At 41.6% G+C, this 17,828-nt stretch overlaps 2 protein-coding genes across 2 annotated transcripts; both read right to left on the bottom strand.

Annotated features, from left to right (window-relative positions):
• Positions 1-32: 32 nt before the first annotated feature.
• LOC137676269 (transmembrane protein 238-like) lies at positions 33-6,665 on the bottom strand. The gene is made up of 2 exons (XM_068422968.1): positions 6,253-6,665; positions 33-237 (listed from the first exon to the last, which is right to left on the bottom strand). Exons 1-2 carry the CDS (start codon positions 6,663-6,665, stop codon positions 33-35), a joined length of 618 nt encoding a protein of 205 aa, XP_068279069.1.
• A 3,512-nt stretch (positions 6,666-10,177) lies between these two features.
• RSL1D1 (ribosomal L1 domain containing 1) lies at positions 10,178-16,271 on the bottom strand. Its single transcript, XM_068422900.1, has 9 exons — positions 16,196-16,271; positions 15,973-16,112; positions 15,044-15,182; positions 14,279-14,427; positions 14,004-14,105; positions 13,303-13,396; positions 13,088-13,216; positions 12,109-12,321; positions 10,178-10,724 (listed from the first exon to the last, which is right to left on the bottom strand). The coding sequence occupies exons 1-9, from the start codon at positions 16,229-16,231 to the stop codon at positions 10,368-10,370; spliced, it is 1,359 nt and encodes a 452-aa protein (XP_068279001.1). The 5' UTR covers positions 16,232-16,271; the 3' UTR covers positions 10,178-10,367.
• Between the last annotated feature and the right edge of the window lie 1,557 nt (positions 16,272-17,828).

Genomic DNA, 17,828 nt, shown 5'->3' with positions numbered 1-17,828 from the left:
CGATCGCAAGTGAGGTTCCCGTAGCAGCCGGCTCAGCCTGGCGCGGGGGGCGCGGCCGGAGAGGAGCCCGCGGGCAGCCGCCCAAGGCCCCGCACCACGGCGGGGCCCTCGCACCAGGGTCCGGGGCCGGCCCCCGAGTTTGGGGGCTGCACACCGATGGCTGTAATAGTGCAGCGGAGGGGAAAGCGGAACGAACCGAACAACTGACTCGAGGGTAAAAACGGCCGAGTATCCACCCTACACAAAGCAGGGTTTGACCGTGGGAAGCAATTAGGCATTTGCCAGAACAGAGGCACAGGGAGCTTAAGCAAGACTTCTGCATGTTTTCACCCTCTCCAGGTCTACATTAAAGCACAACGCGCGGCGCTATTATCATTCTTTAAATACTCTAAATAAAACGCGTTATGGGCTTTCCTGTCTCTGCACTAGTAACTGCTTCTCCTCTCAAAGCACACACAAATACCACTGTTGAGAAAATCATTACCTGCATTTATTTCAAAGGCTTTTTTTTTTTTTTTTTTTTTTTTAATACACACCAACTGATTGTATTAAAGGATGTAGAAGCTCGGAGATCATATAATTCAAAAGGAATTAAACATTACCTATAAGCCTTCAATAACTTTTAGAGCAATCTGGATAAATATGAATGGAAACATACACTTTCTACGTAGTTTAGCAGTAATGTTCAATCTGCTCAAAATGGGGTTTTTTGCTGTTTTTTTTTTTAAATTCAGTTGAATATGTAATGTTTACTTCTCCAATTCACATAAACTAGTTACAGCAACATATGACATTATTTGACCTTACCCATCTTGACCAGCTGTACATATTTGCTTATTCTCTATACAAGCTGCTACTGCAATCATCATCTCCCTCCCAGCAACTCTCACTCCCAGAAGTCACATCAAACAGATTTTTGTAGAATTTCCTAATAATTTAATTTCTCCCTGGAGAAGATGTGCCCATTTAAGAAACCATACGTACCACATTAGAACTTTCTTCAGATATAGTCCACCTCTAAAGAGTCTAACAACAAGCATTTAATCCTTCTATATAGTTACAAGTTAGGGGGTTGGCTTTTTTTGTTTAGTGGAATATCGGATGCTGTTTTGAGCGAGTTTTAAGGCTTAACCAGCTACAAAAATCTCCTGTATAATCACACTCCTGTAACCAGAGGTTGGTTCTTTGCAATTTTGGCTACGTTTTTAAACAGAATGAATAGGACTGTCTTTTAAGTCTAAAGGAATTCTGGCTTTTGATGCAAAACTCCGTGTTCACACAACTGTAAGCAGTCCTAAATATGTGCTTCTTCCCAATCAACAATATAAAAGTTCTTTGAACAGACTTTGTGCTGCATGGAGCTACAACTGATAAGGATACCAGGAGACTAAAATAGCATTAAATATTTGTTAATGTTTAACTGCTAATAATTCAGTTGCCAGTTTCTATTTAGTATTAGCCTTCCTTATTTAGAAGGCAAATACTGCATGACATGGTAACTGTTTTACAATAGCTTCCAATAGTTATCGTTGCTCCACAGCAAGTACTTTTTATCTCATTGTTTAGACACACCATGCTAGTAACATCTAGTGCTTCTCTAAGATTAACATCCTCCTTTACTGATGTGTTAGCTCCTATATTTAATTTTTAAAACATACTGTTCATAACTGTAAACATTTGAATCCCATGCAATTTTTGAGTGAAGTTGCAACAGCCAACAACATTCTAGCTACCATCTTATGCAACAATCATTAACATTGGATTTAAGATTAATTACATTGTAATCTACAGCGAATGCAAAGCCCTGTTCAATTCACTCTGTTAATTATGATTGCAACACTAGATCAAAAAAAATTTTGTTCACCAGACTAAATATGTGAATGGCTGCACACAAAATTTTGGCTTAATTTATAGCTGCTACTAATCATTCCACTTATAAACATCACATCTCATAATTCAGGTTTACAAGTAAAGATATGGGGAATCAGAAAAAGCAGTTCTCAGTTCAGAACAATGAAATAAAGAAAAATCCTTGCGAACGACACTGAAATAGGGATCTATGGGTTTTAAGGGAGGAGTCTGGCTTTTTTTTTTTTTTTTTTAATCAGACCATTGAACCAACCCAGTGGTGTCACATTGCAGGTCCTCTAAAAGGAGGAAACAATTGTATACACCTCCTAAAAACTGCCGTTAGTGAAGAAGATAGTACATTACAGACCTTCAAAAGTTGAGTGTTCATCTAACCTTGTTGAAAAACTAAGAGCACTGGGAAAACATTTTAAAATAAGAATATGCATAGAAAAGAAGTTACTCCAGTAACTTAAAAAAGAACATTGAAAGACATTCCAAGAGCTGACAAGGAAGTACAGCCACAGTATTCTTAGTAAATATTTTCCTTAAAGCCACCTCTAGTATTCGATAAGGTGTGGCATAAAAACAAATGTACATTAAAATTTTAAAACCTACCCATATTTGCTAATGGTGGGCTCAAAACTCTGTTAGTTCAAAACCAGAGGAACTAATGAGGAATTTCTCGCCACAATAATTTTAAGTATCATTAACTTTAATATAAATCTTTTCCCATGTGCTACTTTTCAGTTACATCTAAATGTAAAATTGTTAGCATTTTATAAAGCATCAGAGTATTTGTTAATCAACAGGGGGGTTTAGTGTTGGTGGCCCCCCCTCCCTGAATGCTTCAGCATTAGCAAGGTAATTCCCAACATCACTGGACTAAAAATGCCGCTTCTTAGAGTCATCATATTACATCATTTGCCACTATGAAGAAAGTCCTGGCATGCCAACATCACTATTTTTACTTGCCTACTTATAAAATCTCAAATTCCAAGTTATTCCAAAATAATGATGAAACTTTACAAGAGCCACTGTAAATTGTGTATTTACACTATAAAAAAATTCTACTACATTTGTAACTTTGCATCAATAGTTTAACATAGATATTTTAAAAGCGCCCTTACAAATAAAAGTATTGCACTGGCATCGTAAAAATTCACAGTAAGTTTAACTTCCAGACCTTGGTAAAACAGTGCAAGAGCTTTTCATTGTGCAAGAGCTTTTTATACAACTATTCCCGGGTTATTAAAAATAATAATTAAAAAAAGGCTATATTACATGCAGCGGTGATTTTCCTGTGAATCAGGTTTGTTTCCTTTTTAGTTTTCACTTCTTAAGAGATCTAATTTACATTTTGAAATGTTGAAAAAACCCACAAAAACTATGCAGTCCAACACTGAAATAGGTGTGTTTAGCAGAGATATGGCTCTATGTGTCCATTTTATACACAGTCCACAATGGTTGCAGAGTTATTCCATAATGACAGAATCCTATCGCATTGAGTAGGGAATTCTCTTTCCATAATTTGCAGCACTTCCCCCACTTTTAGAGGCAGTAACTTCAATAGTCGTGTCTTCAACAGATCCTGAAGATAATACATTGAGAAAAGGTTACTCAAAAATAATCTTAGAACAAATAGTCATACAAAACTGTAAACTGTTATTTGAAGTCAGTCTTGAAAGTATTTTTTCTTCATGTTTAACAGCCAGTTGGGACGCAAATAAAAGATCCACCAAGTCAACAGCTCATCTCCAATGGTGACCAAGTGTGGATGTCTCAATAAAGGCATAAGAACACAGCATGCAAGTCCTATCTCCTCAGGATATTATCTCAACTGCCACTTACTGCCCCAGATCTTCCTGAGCCAAATATATTGTCTTTGCATCTCTTCTGGTTTTGCCTCTGGCTTTTGAGTCAGTAAATTTTTATGTCACACTGTCCCATGCTAAATAATCCTACAGTTCAGTTACTTAGCACGTGACAACTCACTGGTTCCTGCTTCGTCCTGGGAGAGGCATTCCCTATGTACCTTTTCCACACCACTTATGACTGTATAGACCTCCAGAAAATTTTATACTCTGCATCTCTTTTCAGGCTCAAGGATCCTATCTACTTGTTATTCCTTTAATAGAATTCATTACATATCTTGAGAATTCTCATCCTTCTCATTCACTTCTGCTATATAATTGCTAAGATGGAAATCAGAACAGCATGCAGTATTCTATTAATAACTTTTTGAAGTTAGAACCAGAAAATTATCAAAATTACAAAAATGCCTAATGACTGTAATGAACAAACTTCCTTATTAAGGCAACAATTAATTTTCCAAGCACTTGCAATTTTTTTTTTTTTAATGTTAGGAGAAATCTGAAGTTAATGGCTCAGGAAGCTTCTCTAATGGCCCGTATGGTGGTGTGGTTGGGTGGTTTGTGTTTGGTTTTTTGTTGGGTTTTTTTTGTGTGTGTGTGGTGGTGGTGTTTTTTTCCCCTCCTCTCTCTTGACAATATCTGCCCAAACATGTTTAACCCGTTTGGTTAAGTTCAGAAATATCTCCAGATGTGGAGAGGATTTGGTCTATCAGTAAGGGATGATCTGATTCAGACAGTTTATGAGAAGGTATAAAGTACTTCAGGTGAACTTCCTTCAAAAGGGAACCCTGAATAATCTTTGGAGGTGCAACTGTTTGTTATCCTTTATTTTACCTTGAAAGTTACAATCACAGAGTTTATGTTACAATGTGTAACATAACTCTTACACACTCCCTCGCTTTGGTTCCTTCTGAATTACAATTACTAATGCAATTGTACCAAAGGTCATTCACTGTAGCATTAGAAGCTGCTGTTTACTTGGGGGAACTTGTAATAAAGCACTCTATATATCTATCTATAGGAAATAATAAACCATACACTCTAAGTAAAATCAGTTACAAGACTTGAAATATTACTTGAAAAAGTAATGGATAACTTTCACTATTAGAAGTTCATTACAATAAAATACACATATATGTATGCATATTGAAAGTAGGACCATCTACAGAGAGAGCATATTATCTGCTGAACTCAATACCTATAATTGCCATAATCTTTAGATTAAAAAGGTTAGGCATGGTCATTTACGAATGTAATTTCTTCCCTGCAAATCTGGATCTTCATCTGTCAATTCTAAACCCATTTCAGAAAAAAAAAAATCTAAAAAGAAGAGAATGACTAATTTTCAACAGCCTGTTTTCTAATTGTACATATAGTTATTCAACTAAATATCAGTAACAAATCTTTTAAAGTTGTATTGCTGCTGTTGTTTTCTGTCTCCTACAACTTTTCTATTAAGCAATAGTTACCTATATTCTGTATCTCCCTACTGCTAGAACTTCCTCTCAATAAAATTCTGTGGCTTTCACGAAAGACGACGATTTCCACATGAACTTTTCTGTAAATCAACAGTAGCTACAAGACTTAGTTTCAAGGAGCAGCAGAAAAAGCTGACCTTGTAACAGTGAATCAGAACCGCAGGACGTTCAGAAGCCTTGAGTAGCTCAGATACAGTGCAAAATTGTTTTCACAGTTCCTTCAGAAAAGGATTTTACATAGCGAAGTGAAAGCTTAACTTTTTTTTCCCCATTTTCAAGGCATTAAGCATGCTTTTCTTCCTAAATAAACATGCTATATTACTGAACACACTAGGGGTATTTTGAAAGGCTTGATGGTCTTCAACGATGCTTCAAAGTTGGACCTAGACATTTTCTTTGCGCACTGCACACTAGCACATCTTTTTCAGATTACTGAGGTTCAAGACAAGTAGTTTAACTTTTTTTGTTCTTCTCCAAGAAAGACGCATTTCATGTTGCTAAAGAGGGAGCTTCCTCTCACAAGAGCTCGTGTGTGTGGTGGTTAAAGGCTATTTCATTACCCCACACTTACTTCTGGTAGACATTTAGCGTTACTGCCAGGTCCCGTTCAGGACCACACCGCTTCTATGCTTGCAATCCGACAGACCTTGCAGTAAGCGCTCCGCATGCCAACTCCATCACGCTCACGCGTGCTTTACTCCAGCTGGCCTTCTCCATTCTTAGACGTCTACAGGAAGTATCTTCACTGCCTGATCACATTCGGGCCATTTCTATCACTCCACTTCTACTATCGCCAGAGTTAAGAAAGATCCCCCACAGCTTTTTTTTTTTAAAAAAAAGTGTCAGCTGTAAGCGAGCGGTTTAATATAACGAGCTTTTAACTGAGTCTCAGCTAGGAGAGTTTTCTCAGCTCCTAGACAAAATTAAGGTCCCCCCTCCGCGCCCAGCTTCCCTTCCACTGACGCCTTTCGCTGGAGGCCCGTCCCGGCAAGGCAGCACGCCCCGGCTCTGGCCTCACCGCGGCCCCGGGCGGCGGCCTCCCCGGCTCTCACCTGCTAGAGTCGGCGGGGCGGCCCCGCGGGCCCCCGGCGCGCTGCAGCTCCAGCTCGGCGGCGGCGGCGGCGGCAGCAGCGCGGGAGCGCGGTGCGGTGCCGAAGGCGGAGGAGAGGCGGAGGCTGAGACCGTGCACCAGCCCGCGCAGCAGGCTGTCCCCGCGACCCTTGGGCGGCGCCAGCCCCACGTCGTCGCGCAGCTCCTCCAGCGGCACCTCCAGGTTGCCCGCGTACCAGAACACCCACCAGATGAGGCTGAGGAAGATGCCGATGCCGCCCGCGTAGATGAGCAAGTCGGAGAAGAAGACGTCGGCGAACACGCCGGCCAGCAGCACCGCCAGCCCCAGCGCGTCGAAGGCCAGCGCCAGCCAGAAGGCGGCCACACAGCGGCCCAGCCCGCCGGGGGCCGCCATCGCGGGGGAGCGGCGGCAGCACCGCCGCCTCAGGCCGCCCGCACCTGAGGGGAAGGCGGGGTGCGGGGGCGGCACCGCACCTGAGGGGGACGTCCGGGCCACGCCCCGCCGCTGCACCTGTGCGCGGGGCCACGCCCCCTCGCGGAGGGGCTCCCGCCACGCCCCAGCGGCCCCTGAGGTGGAGGGCGGGAAGGACACCGCCCTCAGGGCAGCCCCACGGAGCCCCGCTGCCAGCAGCACGGCGCGGGCACGGCCCCCTCTCATCTTAGGCCGCCCTCAGCGTTGCTGACACCTCGTTAGCCGAGGCCCGGTTCCTACAGCAGGTCTCTCCCCGTCGGCGGCGCTGGATGCCCCCTGAGAGGCCCCTTCCTCCAGCCCCTGACTCGTGGAGGCAGCTGGTGCAGCTGGCTCTTCTCCACTTCGTAAGAGAACAGCACGAGCGGGCGTTGAAGATGGGTCTGTAGTGACTGTCAGTATTTTGGAGTTGAGGCGTCCCTTGCACATGGCGGCTGCTGCCATGTCCTTGTGCAGGTGAGCGTGAGACAGACACAGCTGGACCTGTTACTGTTTCTGGTTGAGGCAGAATCACCTTGCGAAGGGGGGTAAGGCCTTTGCCTTAGTTTGCTCTAACACCTTAGAAGGGAGGCACTCCAAAAAAAGGTGTCTTGAGATGCATGTATGTGTTGTAGACCTCCACACTTGTAAGAGACAGCAGCTATTAGAGTAGGCAGCAGAGATTTGTAAGAGTTATAATATGAATCTGCAAAGTTGCATAGACTACTTTAACTACGTGCTTGAGGACGCTGACTTAGAATGAGCAGTTAGAATACAACTTCAGGTTAACAAGCAGGAAATTAGTTGTGAATACAAGATGAAAAACCCAGCAAGTAAAACAGTTACATAAAAGGCAAGATACGTATTTCAGTTCACTCTGGTGTCGGTTAATGACCTGGGTACATTACTTTTAACACCCCCAAGTCCTCAAGCACAAGAACTATATTCAGCTGTAGGCTCTCTGGCACAGAGAGTACTCTGTACTCTCACAAGGCCCTTATATCTAACAGTTTAACAATGGGTAAGCCACACTGTTCCAGTAACTGGAAATACCAAGCCAATGGAAAGACTGACAGGCCTAAGAGCATATACAGCTTCCATATATTTGTGGAAGTACAGTGTGCCAAGAATGGTGCTGTTGAGGAAGACTATTCCTCCAATGACAATGAGTGTGATTGGTTTAATAAGACTACAGACTCTCAATTCCTATCAGAGCACTTGCTTCACTTATCATTGTTCCTGCTGAACACTGAGCATCAAGACTAGGTAAAGCCACTTCTTCATTAGTGACTGCGTGTGTTGCTGACATTATTCCATAAAAGATGTCCTTAGGAAATCACAAGCTGAAATTAATTTTTCAGCAAGAGCTCAATATTGTTCAAAACATGACCCTGTTGAAGTTACTAACACATTGAATATATCTCCATTTGATTCTTCTTTTAAAAAAGCACCTAGCTGTATAAATCAGAGTAGAAGTTAATGTAGTTTCTAAGTTTTTCCTCACTTGCAAGAGGAGTAGTTCAGAAGACTTTTTTAGAGGGAAAAGAAAGGCACTTTGGCTTCAGTAGAATAAGAAGCTGCAAGGTAGCTGCTGTAAGTTGCTTCACTGTAGTTTGAGTTTCTATCACACTGCAGTCTTTCGAAAGGCTTGCTTCCTGACTCCAGTTTCTCTGTGAGGAACATGAGTTAGTGCCGACTTTAACAACATCGAATCAATTCTAGTCAAAACAACCACACTGTGCTACTAGAGAAAACTATTTCGGTAGTATCTTTATTAAACCTTTCAAATAAAAGCAAAGATTCCTTGCAGAAGCTTGTCCTTAATCTAATTAGAAGTTTAAACTCTTGAAGCAAATTTTAATAATAAAACAGAATACTTTTTTTTTAATGAGAATGCTGGTATTTTGAAAGTTATTGACTTCCTCTCGAGGAAGAGTGGCCTCCCTATGGCCACTCTGCTTTCAGTACTTCTAAAGGGAAGTTTAAGCTCACATGAATAATTAAAAAAAAATTCTGGCTATTACCCAGTCTGCACAAACCCCTTAATGCAAGGATATGTGAGCCATGTAAAGGAGGCGTTTCTATTTCTTGAAGTGCTTCAAGAGCTTAGATATGTCTTGACAATGCTGTATTTTAAAATATTATTATTCTACACTCAATACAGAAACAGCTAACAGACAGAAAAATCTGTCTGTTAACTTTTTCTGTAAAAAAACACAAAACCCTAGCTAAGGACAAACAGTACTATTGAAAGTGTTGCATAAGAGTTTAACCATAGTCCCTTTTTTATATTCAGACTTATGGGGGTCCTGACAGAACTTGTGGTAATACATCTTTATTGTAAGACCGGTAATTTTACTCGCCATAACATAAAGGGCTTTTATGGTTCATTCCTCCTTTCTTTCTACCTTTGTTTCTTGATGAAAAAATGTTTCTGGTAGATGAGAAGAGGTCATGGATTACAGAAAGTTGACACCATGGATCAAGGAGCATCTTTAATATTCTTTAGTGTTTCTTCTACCACTTTTTATTTAGCATCCAATTACTTTCTAGGTAGCAAATCTATTGATATGGGATGTCCTAAACAGGAGATGGGGTAGATTTTTTTGAACTCTGCAAATTAGGCTGGTTACATACTGTTGATTAATCTTCTTGTCTCTTTATGACCTTTTTCTTATTTGGATTTGAGTAAAATACTGTTAATATTAAAAGACTTTTCTTCACAAATCTGCCTTGTATTCTGAGAAGGATGTGAAGTAATCATACAACAGAGCACAATTTGGTTATACTGTAAGATTTCAAATATATAACCTTTCAGTTCTGCAGTGCATGTTTTTCATGCGTTTATGGGACTGGTACACTTTGGTTCAGTTAGCTGGCACACTCCAAACTGATACAGCCTTTGCTGTTTTTCAGATGGAAGAAACAACAGTATCACGACAACCATGCAGGAATATCTTCAATTGTTCTCATAGCAGAAATAAGGCCCAGAAGTGAAGGTAAGGAGGTTTTTCTTGATGTCATAAAGTATAAATGGTCAAAACATACAATGGTAAAAGTAGAATTGTCCATGCTTTTTTTTTTTTAAACACACAAATATCCTAGGTAAAAATAGATAAAATAGATAAAAATTACATCAGGCTGCTAACTGAAATATCTGGAATAAGATTGAGAGATGTCACGCTGTTTTCACTCTATTGAACAATTTAAGAAGAAATGGTAGCAGCTATTTCACATTTTAAATCACAGGTTAAAATAGATTGCTGCTCTTGGTATGCATACTTCTTGCTTCAGCTTTTGCCTGTTCCAGTACTAAGCTGTGCTTCAGGAAGATGTCACTTATGCAGTATTACTCAGCTTTTTTTCTGGATAGTCCCCTCTCTGCCCTTTGACACTTAAGTAATTCCAGTGCTTTTAGTTTGGGCCAGGAAAAGATAAAAGGTAAGAAATAGAGCCAATTAAGATTGTAAGTTTATTTGTTCTAGCTCATCAGTTAGAAGGAAACACAAATGAAACATTAAAGGTCTCAGTGAAAAAGCCTCTTGGGATCAGATTTTCTTAAGAAGGTTATTTTACTTCATCAGTTAATTTGTTTACTAAAAAGACAGCACTGAATGACTACATAAAAAGTGTTACGACAGACAACATTCATGCTGACTGTGGCCTGCGCACTTTCTTGGGTGTTTGCTTTGGCGTTTTTGAAGACTTCTTGGCTGACTGTATTGATTTGCCAGCTTTGGGTGCTGCAAAAGACTTGGCTTCAGGCTTTTTGGGAGTCTTTTTCATATCTTTTTCTTTTATTGCTTCCTTTGGCATGCTGAGTTGCTTGGCTTTTTGCTTGGCTTTTTTCTGTTTTGGTGATGTCTGCAAATCTGCACGCTCTTCTGGAACTTTATGTTTTGGTTTTGGAGTCTCCAGAGCTAGAGGTTGTTTCTTTCTCTTACCAAGGGGTGTTTTAGTTTTCTTGCCCAGGTTGTCACCTTTTTCTGGACTTGGTTCCACTTTCTGTATTTAAGACACACAAAAAAAATTACCCTTTAACCTAAGAAGCATCTTTACTGTTCTTCAAGAAGAAGGATCAATGAAAGCCATTATAAATGACAAATGCTTTCTATCGATTGAACTGTGCCCTAGCCCAAATAATCTGTTCACATTTCAGTCTGGAAGCAGAGGATTAAACACAGAGCTACATCATGAAAATAATGAAAAAAAAAAAAAAACGAAACAGTAAGCAAGTGAATAGATTTAATAGATGCAAGGATCCTCCTGGCCAGTCAACTCACTGACTTCTGCTGGCAGAGCTTTAAACCACAGTCCTCTTCTTGCCACTTTTCTAGGCTTAATAGATTGACAGGAGATCAGCTCTACTTGAAGTCCAGCTGTACACACACAAACTGACCACACTCTTGTTTGTGCACTAGGCCTAGTATTCCCTACAGTTTATCACATATTCCCAAATGGCCCTCAAGAAAGAAGGCTGCTGTCATCAAAACAGTTCATACAACCCAACTCTAGCTGTATCTATCCCAGGTCTCTGGAAATAGGGCTCTGGCAATCACATAATGTGAGCTAATCTAGACCTGCTGCATGAAAGCAGCATGAAGCAAGCTGTATGATTTTTCTGGCGGGCCTGCACATAATCACAGTTTTAGTTTGGGCATCCCTGAAAAGGTACATCGTTAAGAGTTTAAGGATATGCTCCAGTCATGAATGCAGTATAACTAAGCTGAATTTATAATTGTTATTGTTTTATTAATCCAAATACCTTTCCTAGGTATTTGTTAAATGTGAGTATTATCAGTCTGGTTGTTTTGCAGACATGTTCATTAACATGATCCACTTTATCTCCAATACTAGCAACAATAAGTCCGTACAGTATTTCATGCAAGCTGCTAGTTCTCAATTTATATTACGTGATTGTTTATGTTGCGTATTACCATCCTAGAGAATGTTATTTTTTCTCAAGTTTTGCACTCTAGGCAGAAGATGATACATTAAAATACATTAAAATTTAATTTTACAAGAAATTTTGAATTAACAATTTTATGATTTACTTCATTAAGTATTAAGCTGTTTTTCAATCATTTACCCTTTCTTCTGACTTTGGGCTTGTTATTTGACCTAGACAAAACTGCTGCTATTCAGAAAAATATGTAAAAGGACAATAGCCACTGGCTTCCTTTGTCTGTAAGAAGGGTTAGCTAAAAATTAAAAAAAAAGTCAAAACCAAAAAACCCCCAAACAAGCCACCTTCCCAAGGCATGCCCCCTACATGCACTCAACTCTTGCTTTCATGATATATTCACAAAACATCCAGTTCATGTGAGGTGTGTTAACACACACTGTTCCCTAAGGAGCAATGAATGACTTAAGAGTTCAAAACAATTACCTTCAGCTCAGCTAAGCTGGTTGTTTGCACAGGCACCAGTTGTGGAATCTCTTCATCATCATGATCATGATCATCTGGTTCTTGGACTACTTCTGCTCCTTCTTTTATCACAAGCTCCTGGGTAGCAGCAGCAGCATTAATTTCAGTTGTCAAAGTGACTTGACTTGAGTTCACTTTTTTAGCTGCCTTCTTCGGTTTCTTGTTCTTTCCCTTCTGGAAATAATTGGAAGTACACCTCAGACAAATCCCCATAACATTTCTAAATGTATAATAATTGTTTTAATATGGTTAAAAATAAGACAGTCTAGCAACATTAAGTTAAATATTATTGTTCGATAGACCTGGACTGGTTAACCATATGTAAAATACAAAAAAATGCATTAGTTTCACAAGTTCATTATAAATAGCTCATAAGTAAATGATAGTAATGTCAAGATTACAGTCTTTAAGTTGAATATAATGCTCCAAATTTATTTTAGACAAAAGAACATAAGTAGAACTCAGGAACAGCTGATTATTTGCTTTTTAAAAAAGTAGGTGAGCCCCCCCTCATATATACAAATATAAGAGCTTGTGAATTATTCAGATGCCACTGATTAGCCAACAAATAATGGATGCATAGACTGAATCCAAGTATCTGTTAATGAGTGCATTTTCAGAAAGCAAATATAAATAAACAATACAAGCAAAAAGTTCTAAGAATGAATCTCAGCTCCCTACAGTTTAGGACTGGAAATGCTTAACTTGTTTCCAATTTGCTTCACAACCTATCAGGGAGTTTCCATGATTTTGTTAGTATTACTGAGTAGTCGAAGCGCTCAGTCAGGAGTGCCTAACCCATTGGTAGCCGTAAGTGCCTGGGATCAACGGCGAAAATGTTTAAACCTAACACATCAGACACTATAATGCATAAAACGAAGGCAAAGAACTAGTCGCTCTGATAGGTTTTATGGAAAGTTTGAAGATTTTTTTTTTTTACCTTTACTTCCTTTTTTTTGAGAGATGGCTCTCTGTCTAGCTCATCCAAGTTGGAGATATTTGCAGTAAAAATTGGAAGTGCCACTGATTTAAGTGTTTTGAGGTGAAGAATTTTTACATTTTTCCAATTCTGCAACAACAAAAACAGTATATTATGTAAAAAAACAAGGCTGAATTATGAACTGACTTGGCTTTAAAGCAATCAATCAGCAGTACCTTTGGTAACTTCTTAGCAACCACCTCAGCTGCTGCAATGATATTATCTACTATCTCATCAGCTTTCATTCCAGTGTGACCTATACGTGCTGTACTGAAAGAAGTGAAGAGTAATATTTATATGTGGCCAAATAAACATACTTCAAGTTACCTGTTCTTAGGCATACCCAGAAAAGTAAAAAGCCCAGTTATGTGCAATTATTTTAACTTTCATAAAAGATGGCTGGCTGCTGCAGAAGTCTTTTGTAATAACAGTCAGAATAGATTTACTGTACTAACCTTTCTGTATTTGGATATGCAACTTCTGCCTTATATTACTAAGCATATTACCCATTTAGATCCTTTTAGATGCACAACTAATGAAAAAAGTCTTACAAGAATAGAATATTTTGGAAGTAGTTTTTATCTAATTTAACAGTAATATTTTTCTAAGATTGTACACTCTGACAGCGACAGTTGCCTAGAAATTCCTTAGGTATAAGGAAAAAAGAGACAAAAAGTAAAACTTTACAGTAAAACTTCTTATTAAGTAGAACTACTGATTTCTTTATACAGGTTAAGGTTCAAAATGGCCCATATGGCGGGGGCCATCTTAACCTCTTTTATTCACATATTAATGGTATAAAAATAACTCACTTAGAATTCCTACAGGTAAGGTTACAAGTGTCCTTCAAGTGAAGTATTCATCTGCTCATACTTACTAACAGCACCCTTTGTTGGTAACTGGGAGTGTAGTCCCCTGGATATGTTTTTGTAGTTCCTTAGCAAGATTTCTGGCTTTCAGGTTTACAGATAAAGGTGCCCTAAAAAAAGAAAGCCAGGGAATTAAAAAAACGTAATTAAAAAACCCCAAACAAACAAAACAAAACGAACCCTTCCCCCTCCAAAAAACCCAACCCAAAACAAACCTTTACTAAGAAGAATCGGATCTTAAAAAAGAGAATGCAGAATGGATATATAGCATTTAAAGACCTACTTTTTCCTTTCATAGAAGTGTTTTCCTAGATGTGAGGGCAAGAGCCTTCTAATTCGGTCATCAGACAGAAAGAGATCAAATCTGTTCAGGAGGCGACGCTTTGCTTCAAATAATTTATACTCTTTTTTGAGAGTTTTGTATGAGATGATCTGCAATGCAAGTAACAGTTTAGTCCCCACCACTGAAAACGCAGCCCAGAATGCTTCTTAGAACTGCAGAGAATTAACTTGCATAACTGATAGTCTATCACGGTGCATTATTTTAGAGTGCTGAAGACAATCAATAGAAAAAGGATACGGTACTTATTAAGAATCAAACAATACGGATCTCTTGCACAGTAACTGCGAATCACCAAAGGGAACCTGAGTGCATGGTAAAATCTAAATCAAGGTTAAATACAACAATAAAAAGTATTTTCTAGTTTTATTGCTAGTAAACAATCCAATCCAGCTGCAAAGAACTCAAATATTCTTTTACATTGTGAGTTTTTCCAGTTGGTTACTCAAACTAAATATTGAGCGTTTATCTAGCAATTCCATCTGATTACTGAAGATCCTCTTTCAAACTGGAAGAAATTATTCTGAGTAAATTTTGAAGTTTAGAAAAACTAGTTTGAATAGTCAGAAAAATCTTTCTAGAGATCGTTAACTCAGAACCATTGACATCAGAACACTAAACAGCAGAAAACAACAACTACTTTCCTTTTTTGTTGGTACAAGAGGAAAGAAATGACAGGACTGTGCTATACCATCATCTCTCTCTTACCTGGCTAACACTTTTGATCCCATTCTGGGTTAAAAGTTTCCTGTACAGATTTTCAGTCTGTTCTGCTGATAAATTTGGTTCATCCTTTGTGAACAGGCAAACCTCAGCTGTTTCTGGTCGAATGCCATGGGGCAGCGGTCTACAATGAGAATATGAGATGGACATGGAATGTCTAACAGGAGAAAGAAATTTCTTCCAGAACTAGGTCTATATGTCTACAAAGATCATTAACCTTCAAAAAGCACTACAGGGAAGCTATGCCTCTAGATTCTGTTCTTTGTTAACTACTAAACGTCCTTGGTGGAACAAATACTTTTTAAAGCACACAGAACTGTAAAAGTTAAACAAACATTTACCACGTTAGATACACCGCTGAATCCATCTGTGCTGCCGGGGGCAGACAGCACACAGGTCCTGGGAGGAGGACCATCCGTTCTCCTCTCTTTACACCATGGCTCCATCCAGTCATTAGACAAATCTTTGTAGTACTGGAGCCCAGATAAATAGATGTACACTTTCTGAATACAGCATTGCTACAGTTTAAAAAAACCCCTGATAATTCATATTTGCTTTTGGGGACCACAAGAAAGGAAAGGAGTCTTTCTAATGATTTGATGGTGGGCTAAGACAAATAAGAGGCTGATTTCTTTTCTCGAAGTGCACGACTGAAAGGCACATACCTTGTAACTGGCAACTCACAAATCAGTATTCTGCGCGTGCATAAAGCAGTCACAACCGAGTTTCCAGTTACACCAAAAGCAGGAGCAGAGCAGTGGTCTGACCCGACAGCTCTCGCTCACGGCACGGGAAGTGCCAGGCCAGGCCTGCAGCAGGCAAATCCCTTAAGCTCAGAATCAGCAAAGTGCTCTTTTCCAAGCCAAAGGACACGACAGCCCCTGTAACTACAAAGCCCAGGGGCAACTTCTTACATTTTGATGACTTGTGCCACCCGCGGGATCTTCCAGACCGTCACCAGGAGGTGGACGTTCTCGCTCTCGTTGAGGAGCAGCGCGTCTCCCTTGGCCTTACTTCTGGCGAAAGCCAGGAGCGCCTCCACCGCCTTCTTCACCTGCAACGGCACGACAGCGGCAGCAGCCGGAGTTAAAGCCCGGCCCGGCCCGGCCGCGCTCCCGGCCCGCCGCCCCGCAGTACCTGAGCGCGCTCCAGCTGCCCCGGCCCCTTCGCCATGGCTCCGCCGACGCCACGTGCAGCCGCCGCGCCTGCGCACACGGCGCCTTCCGGGGCACGGCGGGGCACGTCCGGGGCGGGGGGGCGCGGGGCGGGGCGGGGCGGGGCCCCGCCCTCCTGCCCCGCTCCGCCCCGGGAGGCGGGCGGTGCGCGGCAGCGTAGGTGAGGTGGTGGCGGCCCTTGTGGGGCGGGGCGGGGGCGGTCTGGCTGCGGGGACCGTCGTTTCCCCGGAGGCAGCGTTGCCTCCGCGGTCGCGCTGCCCTCAGGGTGAGTCTCAGGCTGGCGGGTAACTCAGCTGGGCAGAGCGCTGCGGGGCCGTCAGCCCAGCCCGCTGTGCCTGGGGGCCAGCCGGCGGTCGCGCCGGGTTGCCCAGGGCTGTATGGAGTGGGGCTTCACAGCCTCCAGGGAGGGGACAGCACTCCCTGCCTGGGCAGCCTGTTCCTATGCCCGAGTGTCCTCACGGTGAAAAAACAGGTTTTGTCGTACTCGCCTTGATCTATTGATGGTGCTGTGTGGGTCCAGCCCAGGATGCTGCTGGCAACCTTTGCCTCCAGGAACATGTTTAGGTGGCTCATATTTAGCTTGCTGTCATAGAATGGTTTGGGTTGGAAGGGACCTTAAAGATCCCCCAGTTCCAACCCCCCTGCCAGAGGCAGGGACACCTTTTCTCCAGACCAGGTTGCTCAAAGCCCCACCCAATCTGGCCTTAAACACTGCCAGGGAGGGGGCATCCACAGCTTTTCTGGGCAACCTGTTCCAGTGTCTCACCACCCTCACAGTAAAGAATTTATTCCTAATATCTAATCGAAATCTACCCTCTTTCAGTTTAAAACCGCTACCCCTCGTCCTGTCACTACTTGCCCTTGTAAAAAGCCCCTCTCCTGCTTTCCTGTAGCCCCTTCAGCTACTGGAAGGCTGCTATAATGTCTCCCCAGAGCCTTCTCTTCTCCAGGCTGAAGAGCCCCAACTCTCTCAGCCTGTCTTCATAGGAGAGGTGCTCCAGCCCTCTGATTGATCATCTTTGTGGCCCTCCTCTGGACTTGTTCCAACAGCTCCATGTCCTTCTTATGTCCCTCAGGTCCTTTCCAGCAGAGCTGCTCCCCAGCCAGTCTTTCCCCAACCTGTGTTGTCGCAAGGGGCTACTCCTTCCCAGATGCAGATTGGCATTTGCCTTTGTTGAATAGCAAAAGGTTTGTGTTGCCTAATCCTCCAGTCTGTCTAGGTCCCTCTACATGAGCCATGCCCTCGAGGGTATTAATTGGTCACCAAGTTCAATGTCATCTGCAGACTTGATGTGACCATGCTTCAGGTCACTGATAAAGATATTAAATAGAACAAGTCCCAGGATAAATAACAACAGTACTCCATTTGTTATTGGCCTTCAGGTAGAGTACAAGCCACTATCTCTGCCCTCAGAGTCCCATTGTCCAACCAGTTGTTAGCCATCTAGTTGGCCACCCACCCAGACCATAATTTTTAGGATACAAGTAGATTGCAGGAGACTGTTGAAAGCTGTGCTAAAGTTGAGGCGAATGCCATCCACTTCTTTCCCCGCATCTGCAAATCTAGACATTCTGTCATAGAAAGTAATCAGGTT

This window comes from Nyctibius grandis, chromosome Z (genome assembly GCF_013368605.1).
Source record: "Nyctibius grandis isolate bNycGra1 chromosome Z, bNycGra1.pri, whole genome shotgun sequence".
Lineage (NCBI taxonomy): Eukaryota > Metazoa > Chordata > Aves > Nyctibiiformes > Nyctibiidae > Nyctibius > Nyctibius grandis.
Note: the sequence above shows the minus strand (reverse complement) of the source record. Positions and strands in the feature narration are given on the sequence as shown.